Source organism: Carassius auratus, chromosome 29 (assembly GCF_003368295.1).
Source record: "Carassius auratus strain Wakin chromosome 29, ASM336829v1, whole genome shotgun sequence".
NCBI lineage: Eukaryota > Metazoa > Chordata > Actinopteri > Cypriniformes > Cyprinidae > Carassius > Carassius auratus.
Window position 1 is genome coordinate 12,052,610 of NC_039271.1, and position 25,004 is coordinate 12,077,613.

The window sequence follows — 25,004 nt, forward strand, 5'->3', positions numbered from 1 at the left end:
TTAATGAGACATAACTGTAAAAATCAAACAAACAAACAAACAAACAAGAAAGGGTTTGTGGACCCAAATATTTTGTCTAGGCTATATAATGAAAGTCAAAAGGGTCCAATGTTGTAGGGGCAAAAACAGGTGGAACATTCTAAAAAAGTATTTTATTTTGTTTTCCACTGAAGACAAAAAGTCATACAGGTTTTGAACTATCCCCCCTTGAAAAGTTATACTAAAAAACTAGCAACAGCAAGGTCCGAGTTTAAGAGAGGCTACCTTTCACTGGACAGTTAAACTGTCTAATCAGAGGTGTAAATACAGCGACCGCATTGGATCCATTGTTGACAAGTTTTGAAAGTTAAGAGCATCTGATGGAGAGGGATTTAACATAACTTTATTACAAAAGACAATTCATAGAGCAAAGGAAACACATTAAATAAATATGTTAGATGGCAAAAACAAACTAAGGATTTGCACACACGGAAGACACGTTTACTTCTTAGAACAGGATTTTGCTGCCACTGGATGCTAAAATAGACAGACAAACCTCAGTTTCCACATGCAGCATAGAAGACTCCCCCACCCCATATGCATTCAAAGCCAAGCACTCAAAGGAGGCTTTTCAAAAGCTGTTGGGACAATAAATAATGCAATAAATATGAGTAATAAAATCTAACAGATGGATTTATCTCAACAAAACATTTCTGGATCATTATTTTTGGATCTATATCAACAGCTGTTTTATTTGATGATCTAAAAACAAGAAAAAACTTCACTCTGCACAAGAAGATAATTCTTTATGTCCCAATTTTAGGCTTGTATAACAGAGAACAGCACCCTGTGGAGTCATTCCATTTTCAGTTGTTAAGTCAAGTGAGCGGAATGCAGAGCAGTGGAAGCTGAATTAGAGAACTGTTGTGATTTTTCATTTACTGTTCTACAGTAGTTCATAAAAGTAGGTTTAAATTAGAAAAGATTTCCTTATTCTTCATATTTCATAGAAACAGAAGACAGTTAATTAAAATACCGTTGTTTCCTTCTTTTTGTTGTCTTTTTCCTCATATTTTCACAAACCAAGCCTTCCACAGACACACATTCTCGAACACACCTTACTGCCCTTATTCTCAGGTGTATAAAGTGTACAGCATCAGCTAAAATCAGTACACCAACCAGACCAACCACATATTTCCTTTGTTTACCACGGGATACTGAACTTGCACAATCGGCATTTTTTACTCTCTTCACAATGTCATGAGATAAGGCCCTTACAGGCTCCTTGGATGACTTCTCTTACAGGTGTCCAAAAGAGCTTCTACAGCACATTCGCAGTCTGTCCACACATTAGCCGTTAAGTTGCTCCATGGGTTTACTTTAAATCTTGCTCTGTGGAGCTCCTGTTTGTTTGGAAACTTGATAAATAGCATTTGCAGATCACAGCACTGCCAGGCAAGAAGTATATTGATGTCCTCAAATGCAAAGTTTGCCATGAGTTTGCTGTCCCGGCACATGATTCAAATCAAACTGCAGTCAAATAAAGCCTGTGTCAACAATAAACAAGGTGAACATGCTGCCCTCTGTGGGAATGACTACAAACATGGCCAAATAGACATGTGGGTATAAACAAATCCACATCTACTGAATGAATGTACTCGTGACGTGCCACTGCATTATGATCTTAACTAGCCCTACAAAAACTACACTGTCAGAAGAAAGTAAGCACTGCCTCAGGCTCTTCAGCCATTTCAAAGAGAGCTGAAAGACCTGAATGGACAAGCTCACATTAGTACTAAATGCTCCATTGTGACCAGTTAGGAAGTGACAGGTGGGACATTTCTTTATTTAAGGAGACACTAAAAGGTCAGTCACATTATGACATTATTTATTAACATTCTAATAGGTAGTGCTTGCTCAGTTGTGCTTTATGACCAGTATTAACATTCCCACTGCTTTTTTAACAGCAAACTACAATGAAAAGACAAATCTAATCTTTTTTCTCACTAATGACGCTTGAGTGAATGCTGTATTAGGTCACAGAGCACTGAGTTAATAATAAAACACACTTCCCCTCATTCTTGGCCCACTGCCTTGCAGCAACCCTGAACATACTTGCGACTGTGGCACCAGAAACACTGCACAGTCAACCATGACCCGGCTTTGAAGTTATTACACACTTTCTGCAGGTTAAAAGAAAATCCCTCCTTTCAGGATTTGAAAATGAAAGAGGAAAAGCTAAAGAGGTCACAAATGATACAAAGATCAGGATGAGCTTACTAAACAGGAAAGTCTTTTCCCTACAGTCTTTTCATTTTTTCCTCCAGTTTTGACAGGCGGTGTAGCAAAACCTCAAATGAATATCCATGGCGGGATTTTTGAAAGATTCTCACTTCCTTCACTCAAAAGCACCCCGCCTTCCTTCTGTCTCCACTCTGGTTTCCAGCCAAATGTGTGAAAATTGCTTTCAGAAACACTGGCATGCTTTTGTTTTGAATGGGAAAGAGTTCACGGCAAGTCTAACATTCGCTAGCAAATGTGCCTTTTTAATATAGTGGTGCCTGAGCAGTGGAGCAGGGGGAAGACATTAGCCATCTATCTGCAACAGAGCACCACACATGGGGGATAGGGAGTTAGTGTTCTTTACTGGTCTACTATACACAAGGGTTTCTCAGGTGGCTCAGCCTCCCCCGCAAACACCCCCCTAAATCTGGCCCCATGCTTCATTTCACAGATAGAGATCTTAATAGCCATTCAAAACTACTACAACAGCCCTCTCGTAAACTGGAAGTATCAACGACATGAATGACATGGTTTGTAATGAGAAACTAGCCATGCTCAAACATTACATGACACAGCAGTGTGATTCTTCCCTTTAGAAATTAAAGGGTTAGTTTAGTCAAAATGAAAATTCTGTCATCATCAATATACTCTCATGTTGTATGACGCTTTATTCTATTCTATTCTATTCTATTCTATTCTATTCTATTCTATATATATATATATATATATATATATATATATAAATTTTTTTTTTTTTTTTTGAATGACATGATGGTAAATAACAATTTATTTTATTTTTTTATCGATCAATCAATATTAATTTCAAATCCAAATTCATGCAAATGCACTACAGCTTAATGGCTACCAAAAAGAATACTAATGTCTAGACATGACCGATCTATGGCACCTGCTAAAATATTGCAGTGGTCCACCAGGCATATAGCTGGTCTATTTCCAAACACGCATGCAATCATATTTCCACACAAATCAAACGAGAACCGTTACTAGCTTGAAGAAACATGAAAACCACTTGTAGAGCGAATCAGTACCTGCTCTAAAGACCAACCCAAACACATCACACGTTGAATGCCTGGATAAAATGCCATCATCAGTCTCACTGACCTTGCAGATCTTGCTCTCCTCTGCCTCTCTGCTGCTACGCGCCAAAGTTGTGGCTGGAGCTGGGACCAAGCTTGACCTCCTGTCATGGATCTCCGTCTTGAGTGACAGCTGACAGGAGAGCATAGACGTTTCTGGGACTCTGAGCTCCGAGCTCCTGGGTGTCAGTCCATGTGCCATTCTGCTTCTCCCAGGGTTGGGGATAGGTAGTGCAGTGTGGATGGGTTTGGACCCCACAGCTGGCTGCCGGAGTTTCGATGCAACACCAACTACCGGCATAGTCCCTCTGAGTGCAAGTCACAGAGAAATAAGGAGGAAAAAAAAGTGGAGGAGTTGTCTCTCGTGGCTTACTCCCACAAGAGAGAGAGGGAGAGAGAGAGAGAGAGACAAGAGCCCTGTGTCTACTCTTGACGTCTGGCAAGGACTGTAAGAGGTGGGAGGGGGCGAATGTCTCTTAGAGAGCGCTGGTAGCGGGAGAGAGTGCGGACATGCTCATTCGGTTGCAGAGAGCGTGTGCTGCTCTCAGTAACTGAGAAGGCTCCTCCACTACACATTCTCCCCTCCTCCTCTCTCTCTTCCACTCCTCCTCTGACGGAACACCACTACAAAACCAAACAGCTCTTGGGGGCGTGAACTTCCCTGGAAGGTAACCACCACTCTGCTCTCCTCACTAGAGTCTCTCTCTACACACACAGAGAGACACATCTAACTCTCTGGTTCCTCCTCTGTCATTTGAAGAACATTCCACAGCAGCGTGTCACACTCTGCCTGCAACTGTCAAAACAGTCTCTGGATAACCCAGCTCAGATTGGTGGACATAGACACCTCACACTGGCTGCAACTGGAATAACTGAATGCTGTGTTGAAAGAACGATTGCAAAAAGAACACTCGAAAGTAAGGGGAAACATTTGGGGTTGTCTAGAGTGAAAGTAAGTTTGTGTATATGTGATGGCCAACACAAACAGATGTTAGAGAAGGTCTACTCTCTTTAATCCCGGAAACAATCCACACTAAAGTTTTGTCTAGTTCCCTGGATTTAGCTGCCAAACTCGAATTCTCGTCTCTAGCTTCCTTTTTTGTGGTGTTTACTTTCACTCTCATCTCATCTATCATCCCCACCCAGTTTATGGAAATGAAGAATCAGTGAAGAATCAGAAAGACAGGAAAACTCGGAGACAGTGGACTGACAACAGAATTTGTGTTAGACATTTTGCATTGCATTTGATTGGGTGAAGTGGAGAACATGACAGTGGCGCTGACAGCTCTGGCACTGATATCACTGCTAATTCATGTCAAACAAATAATCAGACCATTTTCTTGTGTCTAGCCCAGGAGATACAATTCATTTCCCATGAACAGAGCAATGATCACTAAACAGTCTGTCATTTAGTACCTGGCAACTTTGGTGTGAAACTGAGCAGCCCTTGATGTATTGAAGACTTCATTAAGTGGGCAAAATATGACATGTACCATGGTTTTTAACAGCCATTAGCCCGGTGTGAGACTTAAAAGGGAGTGAAAGTTTTATATGGAAAGAGCCCATCTGGTTCAGTTTAAAAGCAGGGATGTGTGGAGGCACAGCAAGGATTTCGACCACATCGGAACACTTTAACACTGCAACATCCAGTTCCTAAGCCTACTCTGAGCACCTACAGTTTATTTAATACCTCAAGGGATAGACTCATCACTCTCAGTACTAAGCATAAATGCTTGTCTGTTTGGTATATGTAGAATCAAGCATATGTAATGGGAAGATGAACATTGTTTTTTTTTTTTTTTTTCATTTTCCTCCTTTACCATCATATTTTACAATCCAACGAAACTGCAAGGCAATGAATGTCACCTACACCTTCAATCTGAGAAATTATATACAATTATGTATTACTCTTCAGGATTTCAGGCGCTCAGAGGATCAAATGTAACTGAATGCTCCAGGCAGGAGGTCGGATTCAACACAAAAGTGTAGTCCAAAATTAATTTTCATTGTCTCCCTTGCAGAGTTCATCAAGCCGCTCTGGAAAAGCACTGCTGAATGACGTGGTTGCAGCTACCTGTGTTTTCTGAACTTACTGTGGTGACGCTGAGCTGGAAGTCTGCTGCTAAGCACCTTAGAGAAGCCAAAGTCAACAGGAGTAAAGCAACCTCCAGGTTCAGTTCCATCTAAGCATGGTAGGTCATGGCTAGTGTAATGTTCAGACACTCAACCACATTTCTCCACATCAGAGCCTGTACTCTAAGTGAGTTGGTTAAGTGGGGACAAAGATCATAAAACATGATGAAGACGTTGATGGGAATGACAGCAATATTGTTTTTGATGCCGCAAGGCGATGATGGTAATCATAGAGTTTACTCCCTCGGGCTTGTCTAGTGAGGCACAGTTGAAAACTGTGGCCTGTACCTCTTTAGTACCATAATTCAAGAACAAACAATGTGTCTTATGAGATTGGGCATGGGCAATGCTCTTTGGAAGAGGTTAAGAGCCCTGACAAGAGCTAAATTTACAGCCTCAACCTCTATTTCTGAATGTGGGCTCAGCAGAGTTGCTCCATACTAGGTGGCCTCCAAAGCCACAGTGGAGTATCTTGTGGCAAGGAAAAGGGCATTCCAACAGGAACAGGGGAAGGGGTGGGCTGAGGGAGAAACCTCAAGATCTTCGGGTTGGGGGAGAATTATGGAAGACCCAAAAGCCACAGCCCAAGAGATGAAATAGGAACTCAGCATCTCAAGACTCAAACCTCCTGGCCAAGCACCATAGCGTGTGATTAAGTCAACTTGCTGCATTCCACGAAAGAAGGAAGGAAATCTGCTCCTCTGATTGATGAGACACTCTCTTTTCTCTCTGACTGATAAAAACAGGGGTTCAGCATTATACAATGAGCCCAAACTAACGTTGGGAAATCTCCAGCTGACTTGCTCCCAGTTGCCCTTTTCATCAATGAATTGGAATATCATGAGAGGCCTGAGACTTTGCTCTGACAAAAAAAATATCCCATCGGTTACAGAAAAATAAATACCAGGTAGAACCAAAGCAGTGGTTCCTGATTATATGGAACATCTCTATGCGAACCATACATCAGAAAGTGGCCTGCGCTCCCTGTGAAAACAAGCAGTGAGAGAGTGAGAGACAGGCAGAAAGAGAGAGAAACTGAAAAGAGAAGGAGAGAGGGGTTGACCCTCTTGCATCCCTTCTGGACCCTACCCTGTCAAAACAAATCCCTTGAGAGGCTGATAGTCATGCACCTGGTCCCCACCACAAGCACATGCTTATCTTTCCTCTGCATATAGGATGGCATGGAAAAGAAAACACACACACAAGGGGAGCTAGTAGAGTCATGGATTCCTACTCCCCAGTCAACCTTTGATGCACTCCATGAGCTCTCACCCTCTGCCTGATGGGCTTCAGGCACCAGAGATAAGCATTATATGGCACTATGATGGTATTCATTTTTCATCATTAGCATCATAAGAGTGCTTCTTAAGATTCTCTTACCATGCTAATCCTCGTGAAGACTTCTCGTCTGGAGTGAATCATAGAATATCAAGACATGACAGGGGTTAGAGGAGATGGAAGAACCTCTATTCAATTTATTATTCGTAATTTCGTCATATTGAATTCTTAAGCCCTTAAGGCCACCGTGATGGAGAAAAGTAGTGAAACAGATCGAAACAATTCATTTTAGTGGGAGCAATTGTGCTCCGTGTCATATTCAAAGGAGTCGGAGCAAATGGAATGTGAACTATCCTTTTTCAAATGGCCAAACTTATAAACACGCATTTAGCTAAAACGTCAAAGAGATTCCAGCTGCAAGGAGAACATGTTTGGAGCGGGTGGCTTGGCCACAACCCAAAAAGGAGTGGGTGGAAACAACACAACATTGAATCAAAGCCGCATCCTGCTTTCCAACAGAAAATCTTCTACTTTCACCCAAAAACAGAGCTGCCACTTTCCTACTTAGTGGTCAACTTCATCTACAACAATCAACCCTCAAAATCTGTGATCAAGGGTCAATGACATAACAATATGTGTGATACAAAAAATCTATTTTAAAAAAATAATTTAAAACACCTTTGCCAAAATCAGTAAACTTGTTGCAATTATGGTCATTCCGTTTAGCTTGAAACTACCCTATTAAAGAAAATAAAAATTGTAAGTACATTTTTTTTCTAAGAAACCACATTTGAACAAGGTTTCATTCTTCATGTTGATTACATGACAACTTGTACCATAATATATAAGTATCATGATAAAACTCAAGCATCGAATCAATACCTTACCATCAAGAACAATAAGCAATATGTAGGGATGTACAGTAACTACAAAATGTGCCTATTGTGGCCTAAAAATAACATGAAAGGGAGGTCAGCCATTAATCCGAAAAAGAGGAAGAGGCCACCACAACACTGGGCTCAGTCCCAACCAAACATCCCAGCAGAATAATACTAACATGGATAAGCGCAATAGTAGATCAGTGAACACTCATCTGCCCAGTAGTCAACAGTTATGTAGCCAAGGTCAGAATAACAGACACAGACAAACTGTTAAAGGTCCAGCCCTCTGTGAGACTGACTGAGGATTATTGGGTCCAGAAATGTGCACACCAGACATTGTGAAATATACAGGGAAATGAAAACTAGTGATTAAAGAAGGGGAAATAATCAAAAGTGACAACACATATGAATTACAATGTTTAATCTTCATAATCATAACCAATATTCAGACAGTTGCTTCAACTTTATGTTTGATACTGTAAAGAAATAGCTTTTAAGTAATCTATTGACTAAAATGCCATAAATAACATGACATTACTTTACTGGAGTCCTACTTTGCAGAGATCATACTATGGCTGGACCAGAATATTCGATTATTCAAATATTAATTTGGTGGGTTGGCATTTGAATTTTGAGATTTTAATAATCTTTTTTTTTTTTTTTTTTACATCTGGCATCCCCCGCGAAACAGTTCTCATTCACTTGAATATGACTGTGAATGTCATGATTCATTTCATCTGGAAGAGAAGACAAAAATGCCAGGTATTCAGCTATGTGGGAGCACTTTAAATTGAGTAGGGGCAAGACAAAGGCAGTGTGCCAAAAATGCGATTTGAAACTGGCCAACCATAACAGCAGATCAAACTTAGAAAAAACCTTCTGTAAGTAGTTATGTAAGTAGTAAGCCTATAGTATATTGTTGGTGTAATTTCACACATGATAAAAACGTGCACTTAACTTGCTTGGAAAATACTTGTGAATACGGCAGTCAAAAAAAAAAACGTACAGTAGTAGGCTACAAACTCATCTTCCTCACACACAACATGGAAAGTGTGTAGGTAGACGAAGTAGGTAGCTTCACCAACTTGCAACCTGATTTTTTGGAAAGTTTGTAAAGAAATTGTTTGTTTATTGAAATGTGAGCTGTCTAACCACCCTAACATTACCTTGTTCTATTTAGCCTATTACAGTTTGTTTTATTCTACACTGAACAAAATTATAAATGCAAAACTTTTGTTTTTGCCCCCATTTTTCATGAGCTGAACTCAAAGATCTAAGACTTTTTCTGGGGACCCAAATGGCCTATTTTCTCAAATATTGTTCACAAATCTGTCTAAATGTGTTAGTGCGCACTTTTCCTTTGCCGAGATAATCCATCCACCTCACAGGTGTTGCATATCAAGATGCTGATTAGAGAGCATGATTATTGCACAGGTGTTATTTAATACAAAACCACATATAATGTTTCTACTGTATCTCTGTCAATCACTCTGATATTTAGTGTAAAATGAGTGCTGTGTGTCACCGTCTTTAATCAGTTATGTGAATGACTGTATGGTCATTCTTTATAAAGTAACAACAATGTTATTTGTGAAGTACAGTACTGTGCAAAAGTCTTAGGCACAATAGTATTTTCACCCCCCAAAAAAAGGGTTTTGAGCCAGTTATTTATATATTTTGCTGCAGTATGTCAGTAGGGAATATCAGTTTACATTTCCAAACATTCATTTTGTCATTAATTTTAATAATAATATAGTGAAATTATTAAAATTATCCAAAGCTGCAGTACTGTGAAAAGTGTTAGGCACTTGTGTAAAAATGCTGTAAAGTAAGATCTCCAAAATGACTTTCACCATTGGCTGTGGCTTCAGCCAATTGCTACTGACTTACATTTCAAAATAAAGCTTTATAAATTACACATTGTTTCTAGTTCATCTAAAATAAAATTTGCTATATAAATAAATATTCTCCATGAGAGCAGGGGCCATAGCTTGTGGCCAGTGGGGTTTGGACCCGAGTTTGAACCTCTGCTTCATGATGTAAATGGGAATCATTCAGGAGCCATCCCAGTGGAGGGGAAAAATTTTACTCTATCACTTTATTCCAAGCAACAGGGGCATCCTGGGGCACGAAATTCGCAGGGTAGAAGGGTTTTAGTGATGCTGGATGTAACTAAAAAGGCGCCATTGTCCGTTGAGTCTCATATCACATGATCTCCTGAACTGCAACTTTCTTTGCCACGCTATTCAGCGCCAATCCCGCCATTCAGTCAATTTACTGGTTAAGGTAAGGTGTTGGGTAGGTTTAGGCGTTAGCATTTTTTGTTGCATAGTGTAGGAAATCAACATTTTAAATGACACAACCAATAAAAACTTCAGAATCCGCTGTGGGGCGGAGTTTGCACTGAAGTGGATTGGGGGGAAAATGGTGCATGTGTGTCATGCGCCTGTCTGTCAATGGAAGGAAGCCCTATTTTGGAGCATCCACCCCGTTGTGGAGTTCCCGCCCCTATTTGGAGATCTCCAGGCAGCAGTTCTACCCTTCTCAGTTCCTTTAGCAAACAGCATGGAGTCACAGCTATCCAATGCCTTACAGGGTAAAAGCATTCACCAAAGACAAGGATGGGTGGCTGATGAACGACAGTCAAACCTAACCTCACATAGTAATAAAAAGATGAGATCCTTCCGCACCAAGTCATTAAAAGTGTATTTTATATTTCAGTTTCAAAACATAACTGTGGATATCACCCAAAAAGAAAAAAAGAAAAAAAGTCAGTTGGTCAATTTATCAGCTATACAACCATAACAACAAACAAACAATAAATAAATCAAAATTTCTTTAAAAAACAAAAAATAAACATCTTAAAAAAATATGTCATTTAGAATACACGTCACAACTCATTAGAACATTAACATGACCACCCACATTTGCATAACGCCAATCTAGGCTATGTAATACTTTTTATGGAAGTTTATGGAAACTTAAAGGTAAAGTAACAAAAACAGCCTCTTTAATCAAAAACAGCCATTTAAAACTATAGTAAACTTATTAGTATGCTTTTTAGTATGCTATTCTACGAATAGAAAGGGGGTCTGATACATGACTATAAATTCTGGAGCCTCCAGTTTGTGTTCCGAGCACATTCTCTCCCTATGTAAACAGATCTGTTGCATCTGTTCTTATTTTAAACATTCTTTTATACTAGACTGGATCTCCTCTCCCCCAGCTTCATTATAGTGTTTGCTGTGGATATCAGCATGTGTGCTTTGTAAATAGCACTCAGTCTCACAGTTTTTTCTTGCTAAAAGCACACAGTGCTGTTACCTGTGGCTGTATCCCCTACTCATTACAGATCGCTCATAAAACTGGAGCGGTGCTCCTCGAGAGAGAGATTCTGATTAAAGGCCTGGGATGTGAGGCCGTGCTCCTGTGGCACTCCGCTATCAGTTCCTTGCGCCAGCCTCAGTTCAGCAGCTCCAGATGTGGAGACACTGGGTCATTACTGGAGGCTTCTCATGTGGAGTTTGCTAACCGTCTTCCAGCTCATTACTCCAAACACTTGCTGCTCTGCGCCGGGGTGTTTGGCTCGTTTGGAGGATTCGTCTTGATGAGTTTGCGGTTTCTGAGTCCAGTGCACACTGACCGCTTCAGGCCTGCGAGAGGCTAGTCCAAGCATTAGCCAGCACACCCACAGATGTTTATGAACCGTGTGATGTGCACCCTGTTGTTCCTGCCAGGCTTCTTAACTAACTTATCCAACAAATGAAACATCAAAGAATGTGCTGTTAATGTGCTGTGCAGCTAAATCTTGCTGGTGAACAGCGTGGCTTAAGGTTCAGGAACTAGACTACCAGCAAACCAACCCTAACAGGTAGAAACAAGCTTTTCTTTGAGACACTTATCTTTGCTTATCTTGAGATGCACATCACCACACTCTCAGGTTTAAATACAATTTATATTTATCAATGCAAATATCAGGTAGCACTGGATAGTTAATTGTTTTATTAAATATTTAAATATAACCATTTGCAAATCATTCAAATACTACATTTTACATACGTTTTAGTAATTTTATTTATTTTATTTTTTTTTTTGCTTTGACATTTTATATATTTGACACTTTATAATATATTTTACATTTTTATTGAAGTATTAATATTATGTAAGCATATTATGTAAGCATTACTATTATTATTATAATTTTTTACTTAATCATGATTTTAGTACTTGAACCTAAGCTTATTTGATTTAGTTGTCAAGACAACATTAAAAAAAATTTAAGTTGTCATCTAAAATCAATAAACTTTCATCATTAGGGGACTATTTTACAGGCCCGTTTCTGTCTAAATGGGTAGTTTGTGGACAGATAAAAAAAAAAAAAAAATGGAAATGGGTTGTTGAAAACAGAGTTTATCCCTTGTGATGAACATATCACAAAGCTTCCTGTTTGACTTCAATGAGTTTGGGCAGGTGTTGTTCTACAGTGCAACAGAAACATCAAACCCAAACTTCACCCCCATCAGCTGTGATACAAACAGTCTCAGGCTGGCACAGCCAGAAGACCAATTACATAAAATATGAGCATATAAAAGACTGTATAAAGAATGGAACGTCTCGGTTACGTACGTAACCCTCGTTCCCTGATGGAGGGAACGGAGACGTTATGTCGACCGACAAATGGGGTCTCACTTGGGAGGCCAATCATCTCTGATTTTAAGAGAAAACGCCAATGAAATTGGCAAGTGGATTAACACACCTGAGCCACTCCCCGTGCCAGCGGGTATAAATAGGGCGACAGGTGCATCCACTCATTAGGTTTTACGCTGAGGAGCCGAGAACGTGTCCCGGCAACAGCGAATGGTTCAAGGTTGTGGCATGGGGACATAACGTCTCCGTTCCCTCCATCAGGGAACGAGGGTTACGTACGTAACCGAGACGTTCCCTATCTGTCGGTCACTACGAGTTATGTCGACCGACAAATGGGGTCCTATGGAAAACGCCATAACCTGAACCTCGTCACAACCCTGAGGCGCTGCAATTGTTGACAAGCCTTGGCGTGCCACAAAAGCTACGCTTAAGGTCGTAACCTTCCCAAAGCCCCAGCGCAAATTCACTGACCTTGGTACCGAAGGGGCCAAAGGGTGAGTACATCGCTGCTGGAGAAGGCCATGCTGCTGTTCCGCCCACATAAAGTAAATGGAAGGGATTTCAACCTTCAGTGAAAGATTGCTTCAAATCTTCCCTATTTGTTCTTTCAGCTGGCAAGACAATGGGGAAGCGAGCCTTTAGGAAAGGTCGCTACGGAGACCACATCCTACCCGTAGGGAGGTGACATGTGGATATACTGATATGGACTGACCCAGGGGGCAGTACTACATATGGAAGGGGTCTCTGAGGCAGGTCCTACCTTGGAGTAGGGATGGGACGGCTGCCAGAAGAGACCGACAGAGCGATCTGTCAAGGGAAGACACGGGTTTGCCAAGAGGGAAACCTTACCGTGGAAGAATACACATATGGGATTACCCGCAGGGAACCCAGCCATATGGACACCTAGCCCAGTACAGGGGCTGACCGGCTCCGGGCATGCTAACGCCAGTACTGGGCCTGGCGACAGACTGCTCCGCCAAGTCTGACGCCGAGGGTGCTGGAGGATGCTCGACCAGGGTACGCCAACCGGGGAACTCTACTGGGAGAAGAAGGCGCTCACATCCCCGTGTTAGGGGGAATGGCGCAGCAAGCGAGACACCCAGCCAGCCCTTCCCGCCAATTACCTGTTACCCAACACACGGGAGGAAACTGGCTCTACACGGAGGTTGTAAAACCTCGCAAAGGTGTTAGGTGTCGCCCAGCCCGCAGCTCGACAAACGTCTGCCAGAGAGGCGCCGTGCGCCAACGCATAGGAAGAGGCCACACTCCGTGTGGAGTGGGCCCTCACCCCCAGGGGGCACGGCTCGCCTTGGGAATGGTAAGCCAAGGCGATGGCGTCCACTATCCAGTGGGCCAACCTCTGCTTAGAGACAGCCTTCCCCTTCTGCTGACCTCCAAAGCAGACCAGGAGCTGCTCAGAGCTTCTGAAGCTCTGGGTGTGGTCCACGTATATGCGAAGCGCTCTTACGGGACACAGCAACGACAAGGCTGGATCTGCCTCCTCCAGGGGCAGCGCTTGCAGGTTCACCACCTGGTCTCGGAAGGGAGTGGTGGGAACCTTGGGCACGTATCCAGGCCGGGGTCTCAGGACAACGTGAGAGTAGGCCGGCCCGAACACAAGGCACTCTTCACTTACCGAAAATGCTTGGAGGTCCCCGACCCTCTTGATGGAAGTGAGCGCGATCAGGAGCGCTGTCTTGAGAGACAGGAACTTCAGCTCAACCGAATCCAGCGGCTCAAAGGGACCCCTCTGAAGTCCCGCCAGGACAATAGAGAGGTCCCAGGAGGGAATCAGGGGTGTCCTAGGAGGATGTAACCTTCTGGCACCCCTCAGGAACCTAACGATCAGGTCATGCCTCCCCAGGGACCGGCCGTCCACTGCATCGTGATGTGCTGCAATGGCAGCCACATACACCTTCAGGGTGGAGGGTGACAGCCCACGCTCCAGCCTACCTTGCAGGAAAGAAAGCACGACTCTGACCGGGCATCTCCGGGGGTCTTCTCGGTGAGAAGAACACCAATTCGTGAACAGACTCCACTTCAGAGCATAGGCCTGCCTCGTAGAAGGGGCTCTAGCCTGAGTGATAGTGTCTACCACTGCTGGGGGCAGATCACTTAGGTCTGCCGCGTCCCGTCTAGAAGCCACACGTGGAGGTTCCAGAGATCTGGACGCGGGTGCCAAATGGTGCCAAGCCCCTGAGAGAGAAGGTCTCTCCTCAGGGGGATGCGCCAGGGAGGGGCTGTCACGAGGAGCATGAGTTCCGAAAACCAGGTCCGGGTGGGCCAGTAAGGCGCAACCAACAGGACCTGTTCCTCGTCCTCCCTGACCTTGCACAGTGTCTGTGCGAGCAGGCTCACTGGGGGAAACGCATACTTGCGTAAAGCCCGAGGCCAGCTGTGTGCCAGTGCATCTGTGCCCAGGGGGGCCTGGGACAGGGAATAGTACAGCTGGCAGTGGGAGGACTCGTGGGAAGCAAACAGGTCTACCTGGGCTTCCCCGAATCGACTCCAAATCAGCTGGACCGTCTGGGGATGGAGTCGCCATTCCCCGGGGAAAGTGAGCTGTCGTGAGAGCGCGTCGGCTGCACGATTGAGCTCCCCCGGGATGTGGACAGCGCGCAGCGACTTGAGCCACGTCTGACTCCAGAGGAGGAGATGACGGGCGAGTTGAGACATGCGGCGTGATCGTAACCCGCCTTGTCGGTTGATGTACGAAACAGCCGCAGTGTTGTCCGTGCGGACCAACACGTGCTTGTCCAGCACTAGCGGACGAAACCGTCGCAAAGCTAGATGCACTGCCAGCAACTCCAGGCAGTTGATGTGCCAAAGCAGTCGAGGTCCTGTCCAGGACCCAGAGGCTGCCTGCCCGTTGCATGTCGCGCCCCAGCCCGAGTTGGAGGCATCTGTTGTGACAACAACGTGCCGGGACACTTGTTCCAAGGGCACACCGGCCCGTAGAAAGGCAAGGTCCGACCAAGGACTGAATAGGCGGCGACACATCAGTGTGATGGTGACACGATGTGTACCGCGGCGCCATGCCCATCTCGGGACTCGGGAGTGTAACCAGTGCTGAAGTGGTCTCATATGAAGCAATCCGAGCGGCGTGACTGCGGCTGCGGATGCCATATGCCCCAGGAGCCTCTGAAAGTGTTTCAGTGGTACCACTGTCCTGCCTCTGAAGGAACTCAGGCAGTTCAGCACTGAGTGGGCACGTTCGCTGGTGAGACGTGCCGTCATACTCACCGAGTCTAACTCCATACCGAGATAAGAGATTCTCTGCACAGGGGAGAGCTTGCTCTTCTCTCGGTTGACCTGAAGCCCCAACTGACTGAGGTGCCGAAGCACGAAGTCCCTGTGATCGCACAACTCTTCTCGGGACCGGGCCATAATGAGCCAGTCGTCGAGATAGTTGAGGATCCTGATGCCCACTTCCCAAAGTGGGGCAAGGGCGCCCTCCGCGACCTTCGTGAAGACACGGGGGGACAGGGAGAGCCCGAAGGGGAGGACCTTGTACTGCCATGCCTGACCCTCGAAAGCAAAGCGCAGGAACGGTCTGTGACGAGGGAGGATAGAGACATGAAAGTACGCGTCTTTCAGGTCGATCGCTGCAAACCAGTCCTGGGGCTGGACGCATTTGATAATGCGTTTCTGCGTCAACATCCTGAACGGGAGCTTGTGTAGGGCCCGATTCAAGACTCGCAGATCCAGGATAGGTCGAAGGCCACCGCTCTTCTTGGGCACGATGAAGTAAGGGCTGTAAAACCCCGTCCTCATCTCGGCTGGAGGGACCGGCTCGATTGCATCCTTCGCCAGGAGGACAGCAATCTCCTCGCGCAAGACAGGGGCGTCCTGGACTGCCACCGAAGTCTCGAGCACGCCATTGAACTTGGGGGGTCGCCGGGCGAATTGAATCGCATAGCCGAGTCGAACCGTCCGGATGAGCCAGCGTGACGGGTTGGGCAGCGCAAGCCACGCTCCCAGATACCGTACAAGTGGCACCAAAGGGACAGTCGACATACCCGCAGTGGTGCAGCGATGGGGAGTCGTGCCGGAAGGCCCAGAAGGCACAGCGTCCTGGGTCATCGCAACCACACTCCTCGTGTTCCCAGAGGAACTGGCCAGAGACGCGTGGAGAGGCGTTGCGTCTCCGAACCGCGACCTCTTGGCCGCTGGCGAAAGGGGGCGTCGTGGGTGAGAGTGAGGAAGCTGTGCGTCGCTCATTGTCAAGCCACGAGCCTTCCGGCCAGTGGCGGAACAGAACAAAACAGAAACTGAAGATTCTCCGCCCGGCCCTCCTCCGGGGGAAGGAGTGGCGCTGTCTTCGCCATCTCCTGAAGAGCAGTTCTCCGCATCTCCGAGTTGCCCGTGTCAGGGCCGCTTGGTCGACTTCCTGGAGGACTTCGCAGCCGGGAGTGACACGGGGGGCGCCGCTCTCCTGCGCGGGGCTCGACGCGCCGGCCTCGAAGAACTCTCAGCACGGGGCGGAGCTGGCGTAGAGGACGCAGGGGGGCGCCCACGGCGACGAGCAGGCTGAGGCGCTACCCGCGACGGAACGGTGGCAGCCGGAGAGACACGTCGGGGCAGGATGTGCTGGATGGCCTCAGTCTGCTTCTGTACCGCCGAGAACTGCTGGGCAAAGTCCTCGACAGTGTCGCCGAACAGGCCTGCCTGGGAGATGGGGGCGTCGAGAAAGCGCGCTTTGTCCATGTCCCTCATCTCAGCCAGGTTCAGCCAGAGATGCCGCTCCTGGACCACCAGCGTGGACATCGCCTTCCCGAGGGACCGCGCCGTGACCTTCGTTGCCCGTAAGGCGAAGTCGGTCGCCGTGCGCAGCTCCTGCATCAACCCCGGGTCGGTACCACCCTCGTGCATGGTTTTGAGTGCCTTGGCTTGGTGTACCTGCAGGATAGCCATGGCATGCAGGGCAGAGGCAGCTTGGCCCGCAGCACTGTAAGCCTTGGCAGCGAGTGCGGCCGTCAGCTTACAGGCCTTGGACGGGAGGCGCGGACGATTCCTCCAAGTGGCGGCGTTTTGTGGGCACAAGTGCACCGCAACCGCCCTCTCCACCTGGGGAACCTCTACGTACCCCCTGGCTGCCCCGCCATCGAGGGTGGTGAGGATGGAAGAGGGAGAAGAGCGGCTTCTGGCCGTGAAAGGGGCCGTCCACGACTTTGTCACCTCTTCATGCACCTCCGGGAAGAAAGGCACCGGAGCAGAACGAGGTTGTGAGCCGCGTCCCGCGCCGAGAAACCAATCATCCAGCCGTGAGGGCTCGGGACTGGGCGGTGTAGTCACCTCCAGTCCGATACTCACGGCTGCCCGGGCAAGCATGGCCGACAACTCCAAGTCCGATTCGGCAGTAGCGACAACACCCGAGGGGGGCAGCCCCGCCGAACCTTCATCCTCAGAGGTCGATAACCCATCCCCCGATGCAGCAATCGACATCTGGTCCTCGGGCGGCGCACCGAAAGACACGCTGGGACCGCTGTGAGACGGCCCAGCAGAATCAATCGGCAGCTGCACGGGACAGTCGCTGCGTGAGGAGTGAGAGGTCCGTGGGGCGTGGCCCGGCGGAGAAGCTCTCACTGTGATCCTCAGATCTCCCAGAGCGCCAGCCGGCGGCCCTCTGCTCGAGCCAGAGAGACCGGGACGGGTGGCGACAGAGGGGTCTGCTGCACTCCCCTTGAGGAGTGAGAGACGCGATCGCAGCGCTGCCATGTTCATACGCCCACAGTAGACGCATGAATCATCCACGAGCGCAGCCTCAGCGTGTTGGACGCCCAGACACTGCAGACAACGCTCGTGACCGTCAACCGAAGACAGGAAACGACCGCATCCAGAAGGACACGGACGAAACGGCATCTTGAAAAAGACGCGAATCGTCCGTGATTTGCTCTTTTAGAACTGTCTCTTTTAGCCGAAGCGCCCAGGGGAATCGCCGACTCGCAGGGACACCGCTGTAATGCGCCGTCACACCGACCAGGAACAGTAGAACAAAACAAAGATGATGGCTTTGTAGAGGTTTCTTCATCCACTACTCGGCTCCGAAGCAAAAATCTAATGAGTGGATGCACCTGTCGCCCTATTTATACCCGCTGGCACGGGGAGTGGCTCAGGTGTGTTAATCCACTTGCCAATTTCATTGGCGTTTTCTCTTAAAATCAGAGATGATTGGCCTCCCAAGTGAGACCCCATTTGTCAGTCGACATAACTCGTAGTGACCGACAGATAGGGAAGTGCTGATATTTATCTGCAGAGTGAATTTTCCCTCTTTACCCCATCCATCATTAACAGATAGGTGTTGTTAAATGGGGGTAAAAGGCTGTGGAGTCAGCACTTTGGCCCATGTATGTGAGCATGCTGAAAGCTTAATGGGCCTTTGCCCACACCGCTGGTGCAGATCAGAGCCTTGCGTGTGTTTGAGCAGAGAGCACAACTCTTTCATCTGCAGCAGTGTGTTTACGATGGGCCTCTCTCTGCTCTGTGTAATCAGCAGCTCTGAGAGACTCAATCCGCACCTTCTTTGAAATACTTAAAATGCCCAATTGGCCGCAATGTGAAAAGAAAGACCCCTAATGGATTCTGACTCATTAGCAACGAGATACTGTATTTACATCGTGTGCATTGTCCTCTATTACTAATCACCCATGGACACAGATCACAGCTTTGAAGAAATCTTCTCCACTAGAGCTATTCAAATGTCAGATTCACTAAGATTTTTCTGTTGAACTTTTTTGGAAAGATATTTTAGCCTGGAATCAGAGGGCAAACTTTACTTGGTGACTGATGTTAGAGAGAGAGAGAGCAACCATGTGCTACATAACAGGGTTGGGCAAAATTCTAAATCGAAGAACTGGCTCTATTTTAACTTATGAGTATGAATCTGAATTGAATTGACCACACTGAATAAGATCTCTAATGGGTACACACAAGTGCATTCTGGGTATTATACCTGCATATACAGTAAGACATGTAAACCTCCGGACTTAAAAAAGGTATTATTTATTTATTTATTTAGATTTTGTCAAGTCAAGTCTGCATTCAGCATTTATTTATTTTTTTTAATTTCCAGCTTCAATACCTTTTTAATTGCTTTTCAAATTCAAATTGCAATTCCGTTTGTAGCCTTAATTCAAATTAAATTACAAAGAAGTGTTATTTAACATTTTTATACACTATTAAAAGTAGTTATTACTTTGAATTCATTTTTATTTTTATATCTTCAGTTTTCATTTAAATTTAGTTTGTTTTAATCAATTTTGTTAATTTATTCTGGTAATTTATATAGCTTCAACGTCTTTTCATTTCAGTTTTAGATAAGTTTTAAATCTAAACATATAACAGTTCATTTTTAAGGATGCAGTTTTTCATGTCTAAGTAGTTTTTTCCTAATATTTAGGTTCCACTTCAGTATCATGATTTTTTAAATAGCCTAGTTTGTTTGAATTAACAATAACAGCACTGCCATTCTCACCTCAATTCTCAATTCACAACCCTGCGAGGCAAAACACAAACACATGAGTGAATGCTTGGCCTGAGCATTGGAAGCGTAATCCCCATGCACATATAGAACTTTGGGGGGTGTTAGAGTTCCCCTCAAATTTCTAAGTCATTGGATTTGAAGTGTCATTATTTAGGTGGCTAGCTATAAGGCCAGCAGTTTAACTAACTTTACCCAACTTACTCCTCGAAATAAAATGATGCCATGACAGTACAAAAAATACAGTTTTGAGAATTCCCCGCTAAAGCACTCCATGCTAATATGTCTGAAATGATGTGTGAAATCAAGCTTGTGTACTCGAGCTAACAGCAGTTGTCTTTGCAAAGAAAATGTCATGCCTTTCTCTCATTAAAGCCATCAGAAAAGTTGTTCATCATTACTTGTGCACACATGTAGTCAGTTTAGACCGTGAAATGACCATATAAATACATTTCGAATGGAATCCCATGGTAATTCAAGGACTAATATGAGTAATGGAGGACTTCCGTCCAATTTCAAACTAGTAAACCTCAATAAAATTACTTTTGGGATACAAAGTGGAACTCTGCTATCACAGAAGTACTGTGAGTCTAAAAATCAATATCCAGGTCTACAGTCTATTAATCTCACAGCCAATAACATCTGGCTTCTGCTTGCCAAATGCTCTGAATCTGATAGTTTAAGCAGAGAGTTTCGGAGCCTGTTTGCTTAACTCTTGGAACCGTGTGGCCTCCAGGACATGATTACATGCGATGCTGTGTTTTCTAACACTGGATGTATTGTGTTTGGCCAGGAAGCAGGTCCGGCCCCTGGAAGAGCGTCCAGCACTGTGTTAGGTTTGGCACGACAGTCTCACCTCCGTCAACATATTCAGATTGTCTTGAGTTCCCGCTCCCATTCGCCCCTTACACATGCACTCATACAGTTGAACAAACTCTTTTGCCTGGGCTAGTCCAACACTCATGGGTGAGATTAACAGGATGTAAACTATTGTGACAAGCTTATCAGACCTTGACTTGCCTCAAGAAGGCAAGAACAACAGAGCATTTTGGATTAAGGGGTCCGCAGGTAATAAATCACAATCTGCTTAGACTGGTCAAACAGATAAGGCTATTAGAAGCAATAATACCCATCGCACCCAGTTTTAAGAACGTGCCTACCATGTTGTTGTTGTTACAGGGGCCCCGTAACAATTTCTAAGTCAGATTTGCCGCAGTCAAGATGTGGCCTGGGAGACTCCGAGTTAAACTTCAGGGACCGTGTGGCTAAGTAGTGTGGTGCTGAGAGGTGAAAGCACTCACTTCATTTCTCTTCATTATGGCCTGCTGACGGAAACCAAATGGGAAGCTGGAACCGGCAAGAAGCCAGAGCGCGTGGTGCCCAATTAAGGGCCTGAGTGGGGAATGGGACATGGCATTGCCAGAGCATAAACAGCTGTGTTAATCTGTGCCATGTCTGTCTTATGAATGACCCGGCACTTCATCATTCATGAGTGGCCACTGGCGTGTGGGGAGAGGCCTATAAAAGGCCTGAGAGTACATGTGCAGCACGGTCCCTAGCGAGAAACTGGTGGGGACCCGTCACAGTTCAGTGGAACACAAGGACTGGAATTACAAGTGAAAACTTATGATTCATGCCTATTCTTTAAAAATCAACCCGGTGATGAGCCATTAATCGTGGAAGTGAATTGGGACAATTTTTAGAGGATTTAAAAGCAATTACATAAATAGTTCTTGTTAACACTTTCTATTAGAACTGTAAATTTGTCATCATTTTTAGGGTTACTATCATTTAACATTTTAGTAAAGTGAAATCAAGCTTTAGTGAATTTAAATAAAACAAAAACTAATACAAATTTCAAAAGCATATAACAAAGTAAAAAAAAAAAAAATTATTGATACTAAAATGGTAAAACTTCCAAAATGTAAAAATAAAAGCTTATTCAAAATTAATTAATAAAACAACTAGATATTAAAACAACACTGGTCATTTTTTAAATCAGTTTAGGTGTTACACTGTCATGGCACATTTGGATAAAATGAAATAAAATAAAATTATGTTATATTTTACACAGAAAACATTTTTTATTTTTTTATTTACTGAAATCATGTAAACACATTGCTTATGTCTTGCGTTGCACTATTTCTTTTAGTATTTTAATGTTTATGGATTGGCCCTATTTACTTTCACTGTAAATGGCAATTTAATATTTTGTACTTGTCTCAACGCAATGCCAGAATTGCTTTCAACTGAGCTTAACCAGCACTGAACCAGCACTGAAGTCGAAATATTCCTTTAACTGTGCGATTGTTTGGAATTATAAAATCCATTGATATGGAAGGAAAATGTTCTTCTACATTCAAAGAAAGCTTTCCGAAGGAGACTGAGTCATGCACATTGGGTTCACATCACATTTGTAAGTCTTGTTCTGTTTTTCCACACAACGACTAACATTTTCTTATTATGCAAAACTTTCCCTCTGTTTGTTTACATCAATGCGGTATGTGACACTGTGAGAGGTGATTGATACCAGAAAAGCTTGGCTGGAGAAGAACAATCAGTTTTGTCTGTGTCTTCAAAAGAACCTATGCATGCATTATCTCAACATCATAGAATACTCAGTCCGGCATGCAATTTGTAAAGTGCTTTCATCCAATGAGGAAAATTAGTCTGTCTGCGGGTCTAGACACAAGGTGATTGATCGAGTCATGATAATTTGCAATCATGTCACGGTGTTCCTGTGGATTCAGGGTTTTCTCTTCCTACATCAGCTCATCAACCTCCTTACATTTTAAACAAAGCAGAATGTTCCCAGTTTCATTTTCCTGGCGTCAATAAAAGCCCGTTAAGTAATTAGTCCCATTTTTAGGTTTTTCTTACTTATCTAGAAGGAATGTGGTAGAACTCGCTTCACATGTTTGCCTTTACTGATAAAGTGGCTCCAACAATACTGTCCACACAGCAAACCTGGCCAAATCAGTTGTGCCCCTTATATTATACCCATTTATTCAAACACAGAGACGTCATGCTTTGTTATAGATAAAAAGGTAGGCAAGATCCTTCATTATCCTTTGCATAGCCACACTGTCTTCTATTATGATTCACAGGCTCCGTCATAACGCTGTGAATCCATCATTGGACTCGGTCTGTGAAGCATAATGCCTCTGCTCTGCTGTGATAGGATTTTCAACCCAAACAAATGCTGTCATGGCACATATCAAGCCAGCAGACACAAAATGCTACAGACAAAGAGCAAGGCAGCTTGCTCACAGTTCAGGCCGAAATTGAGCCAAAGCAGGACCTGCTGACCAAACGATGCTACAAGAACGAACTCACACAGTTGTTAAAATCACATTGTGATGCTACATGCCTGTGCTGTGGTCTGAATTAACTAGAGAACTGTCAAATACAGATGTTTAAAAATGGACAAATTATGCTTCTTTGTAGATAATGCATTATGCATTACTATTCCCTATGAATAGGGATGCCCAATGTAACAGTTGTTGGTGCAAATTAGATACATATTGGTCGGTATTGGTTATTTAATTGTGCATGTTCATTTTTGTCCATTTATTTTTCCCAGCCTTATATATTATACTCAGCTCAAGTTTCTCTTCATTGTTGCATAAATATTTCGCCTTTTACTAAAGATTTTGTAAAGGGGAACTTTTGCGAGTGACCTGTATTTTTGGGTGCTCTGCTCACAGCAGAGCTACAAGAGGAAGTTGTGGCCTAGTGGTTAGAGAGTTTGACTCCTAACCCTAGGGTTGTGGGTTTGAATCTCGGGCAGGCAATACCACGACTCAGGTGCCCTTGAGCAACCTCTGAAGCTTTAATAGCAGCAAACAGAAGACAAACTTAATACCCGTGGTACTGAAATTAAATATAAGAATGTCCACATAATTTTGGCCGCATTGTGATTTTCAGCTTCTCTACAAAGCTTCCAGGGTAAATGGTCTTGAATAAGGACCAAGTCACACTATGCTTGAGTTTGATCTTCAACAGCCAGTGAGATCTCAGATTCAAAGGCAGGAGGCTCTCCGGGAAACACTCGAATCGCTCAACTGTGAAATTGCCAGTTTGCCATTGCAAGTTTTCTCTTAATCTTAGGATGTTCATTTCAAACAAATTCTCCACTCTTAGATGGCAGCGTTACCATTTTGAGAACTCCTTACTCAGCACACTTACATAAACAGATAAAAAAAAGGGAAAATTAAAAATGTATTATCAGCTTCTTTCAGAAAAGGAATGCGGGGCTGCAAAAATAAACAACTGTACTGTATATAAAAAGCCATGTATTGGTGTACAGTTTAAGCATTTTTATACACGCAACACAGCCAGTTACAAATGACAGAAAAACACAAATACACTTACATGCACAAACAACAAAAAGGACATGATGGATACAAATGGATAAATCAGCTAAATATGGTTTGCAGAAAACCTCAAAAACAGTAAATGCAGGGTGAGAGAGAAGCCATTATTACATCCACCTAATGATTTTCCTCAGTTGTTTGGAGTTTTCCTTCTTTTCATTTCTTTTAACCCAAAGCAACATTCTCTGCACTCCCACTTAAACAGGAGGTCAGTGGGGAGCTCGGACTTGGCCGGGCCTCATCAGTGGGAAAGAGCTTCTCTCAGCTTAATACCACTGGAGACAGTGATCGGGAGCATGGAGAAATACACTCGGCAGGCAGCTAATAGCAGAGTAGGGAAACCCTTTTGGAAAATGCTACAGAGATGCTCCGCTGATTGTTTGCACAAATGGGATTGCACCTACTAATTATGGTAACAGAGTACACATAACGGCTGACGTATGGACAAACTGTTGTGGTGAGCTGGCATGGATGACAGAGCGAGGTTGTGAGGTTCCAGGACCAAGCCAAGACTATGCAACCCTTCTGATGGTAGAAATTTTATAGGCCCCATGGCTGACGTGATGATCAATGTACCTGGGAATCTTAAAAATAAAAAAAATACTTTCAAGAAAATTAAGCATATTTTAAAGATCAACACGATGCATTGTGAAGTCATTATTTATTATCATAAAAACACAGTTACAGCTATATATCTGTCATACCACTTTTATACTATGCTTGTTTAAAATAATACAATTAAATTAAAATTTAATTACATTGATATCTATCTCCTGGTATTTTCTGTTACGATAATTAATATTGCATTGTCTGTTTCAAAATGCAACAGCGGATATAAAAAAAGCAGGTG

The 25,004-nt window shown here is 44.3% G+C and overlaps 1 protein-coding gene and 1 non-coding gene across 7 annotated transcripts in view; one reads left to right on the top strand and one right to left on the bottom strand.

Annotated features, from left to right (window-relative positions):
• LOC113048087 (neuron navigator 3-like) overlaps nt 1–25,004 on the bottom strand; it is a 295,342-nt gene that overhangs the window by 138,373 nt on the left and 131,965 nt on the right. For 3 of the 6 annotated variants that reach the window (XM_026209604.1, XM_026209605.1, XM_026209603.1), the window contains exon 1: nt 3,385–4,174. The exons of 1 other annotated variant lie outside the window; for it this stretch is intronic. In XM_026209604.1, the coding sequence (XP_026065389.1) occupies nt 3,385–3,660 (276 nt within the window). In that variant the 5' untranslated portion in view covers nt 3,661–4,174. Of the gene's footprint in view, nt 1–3,384; nt 4,190–25,004 lie in introns of those variants that run through there. 2 more of the 6 variants (XM_026209602.1, XM_026209606.1) reach the window with 2 other exon arrangements.
• LOC113048687 (U5 spliceosomal RNA) lies at nt 23,379–23,492 on the top strand. The gene has a single exon (XR_003276529.1). It is a non-coding gene; the product is annotated as a U5 spliceosomal RNA (small nuclear RNA).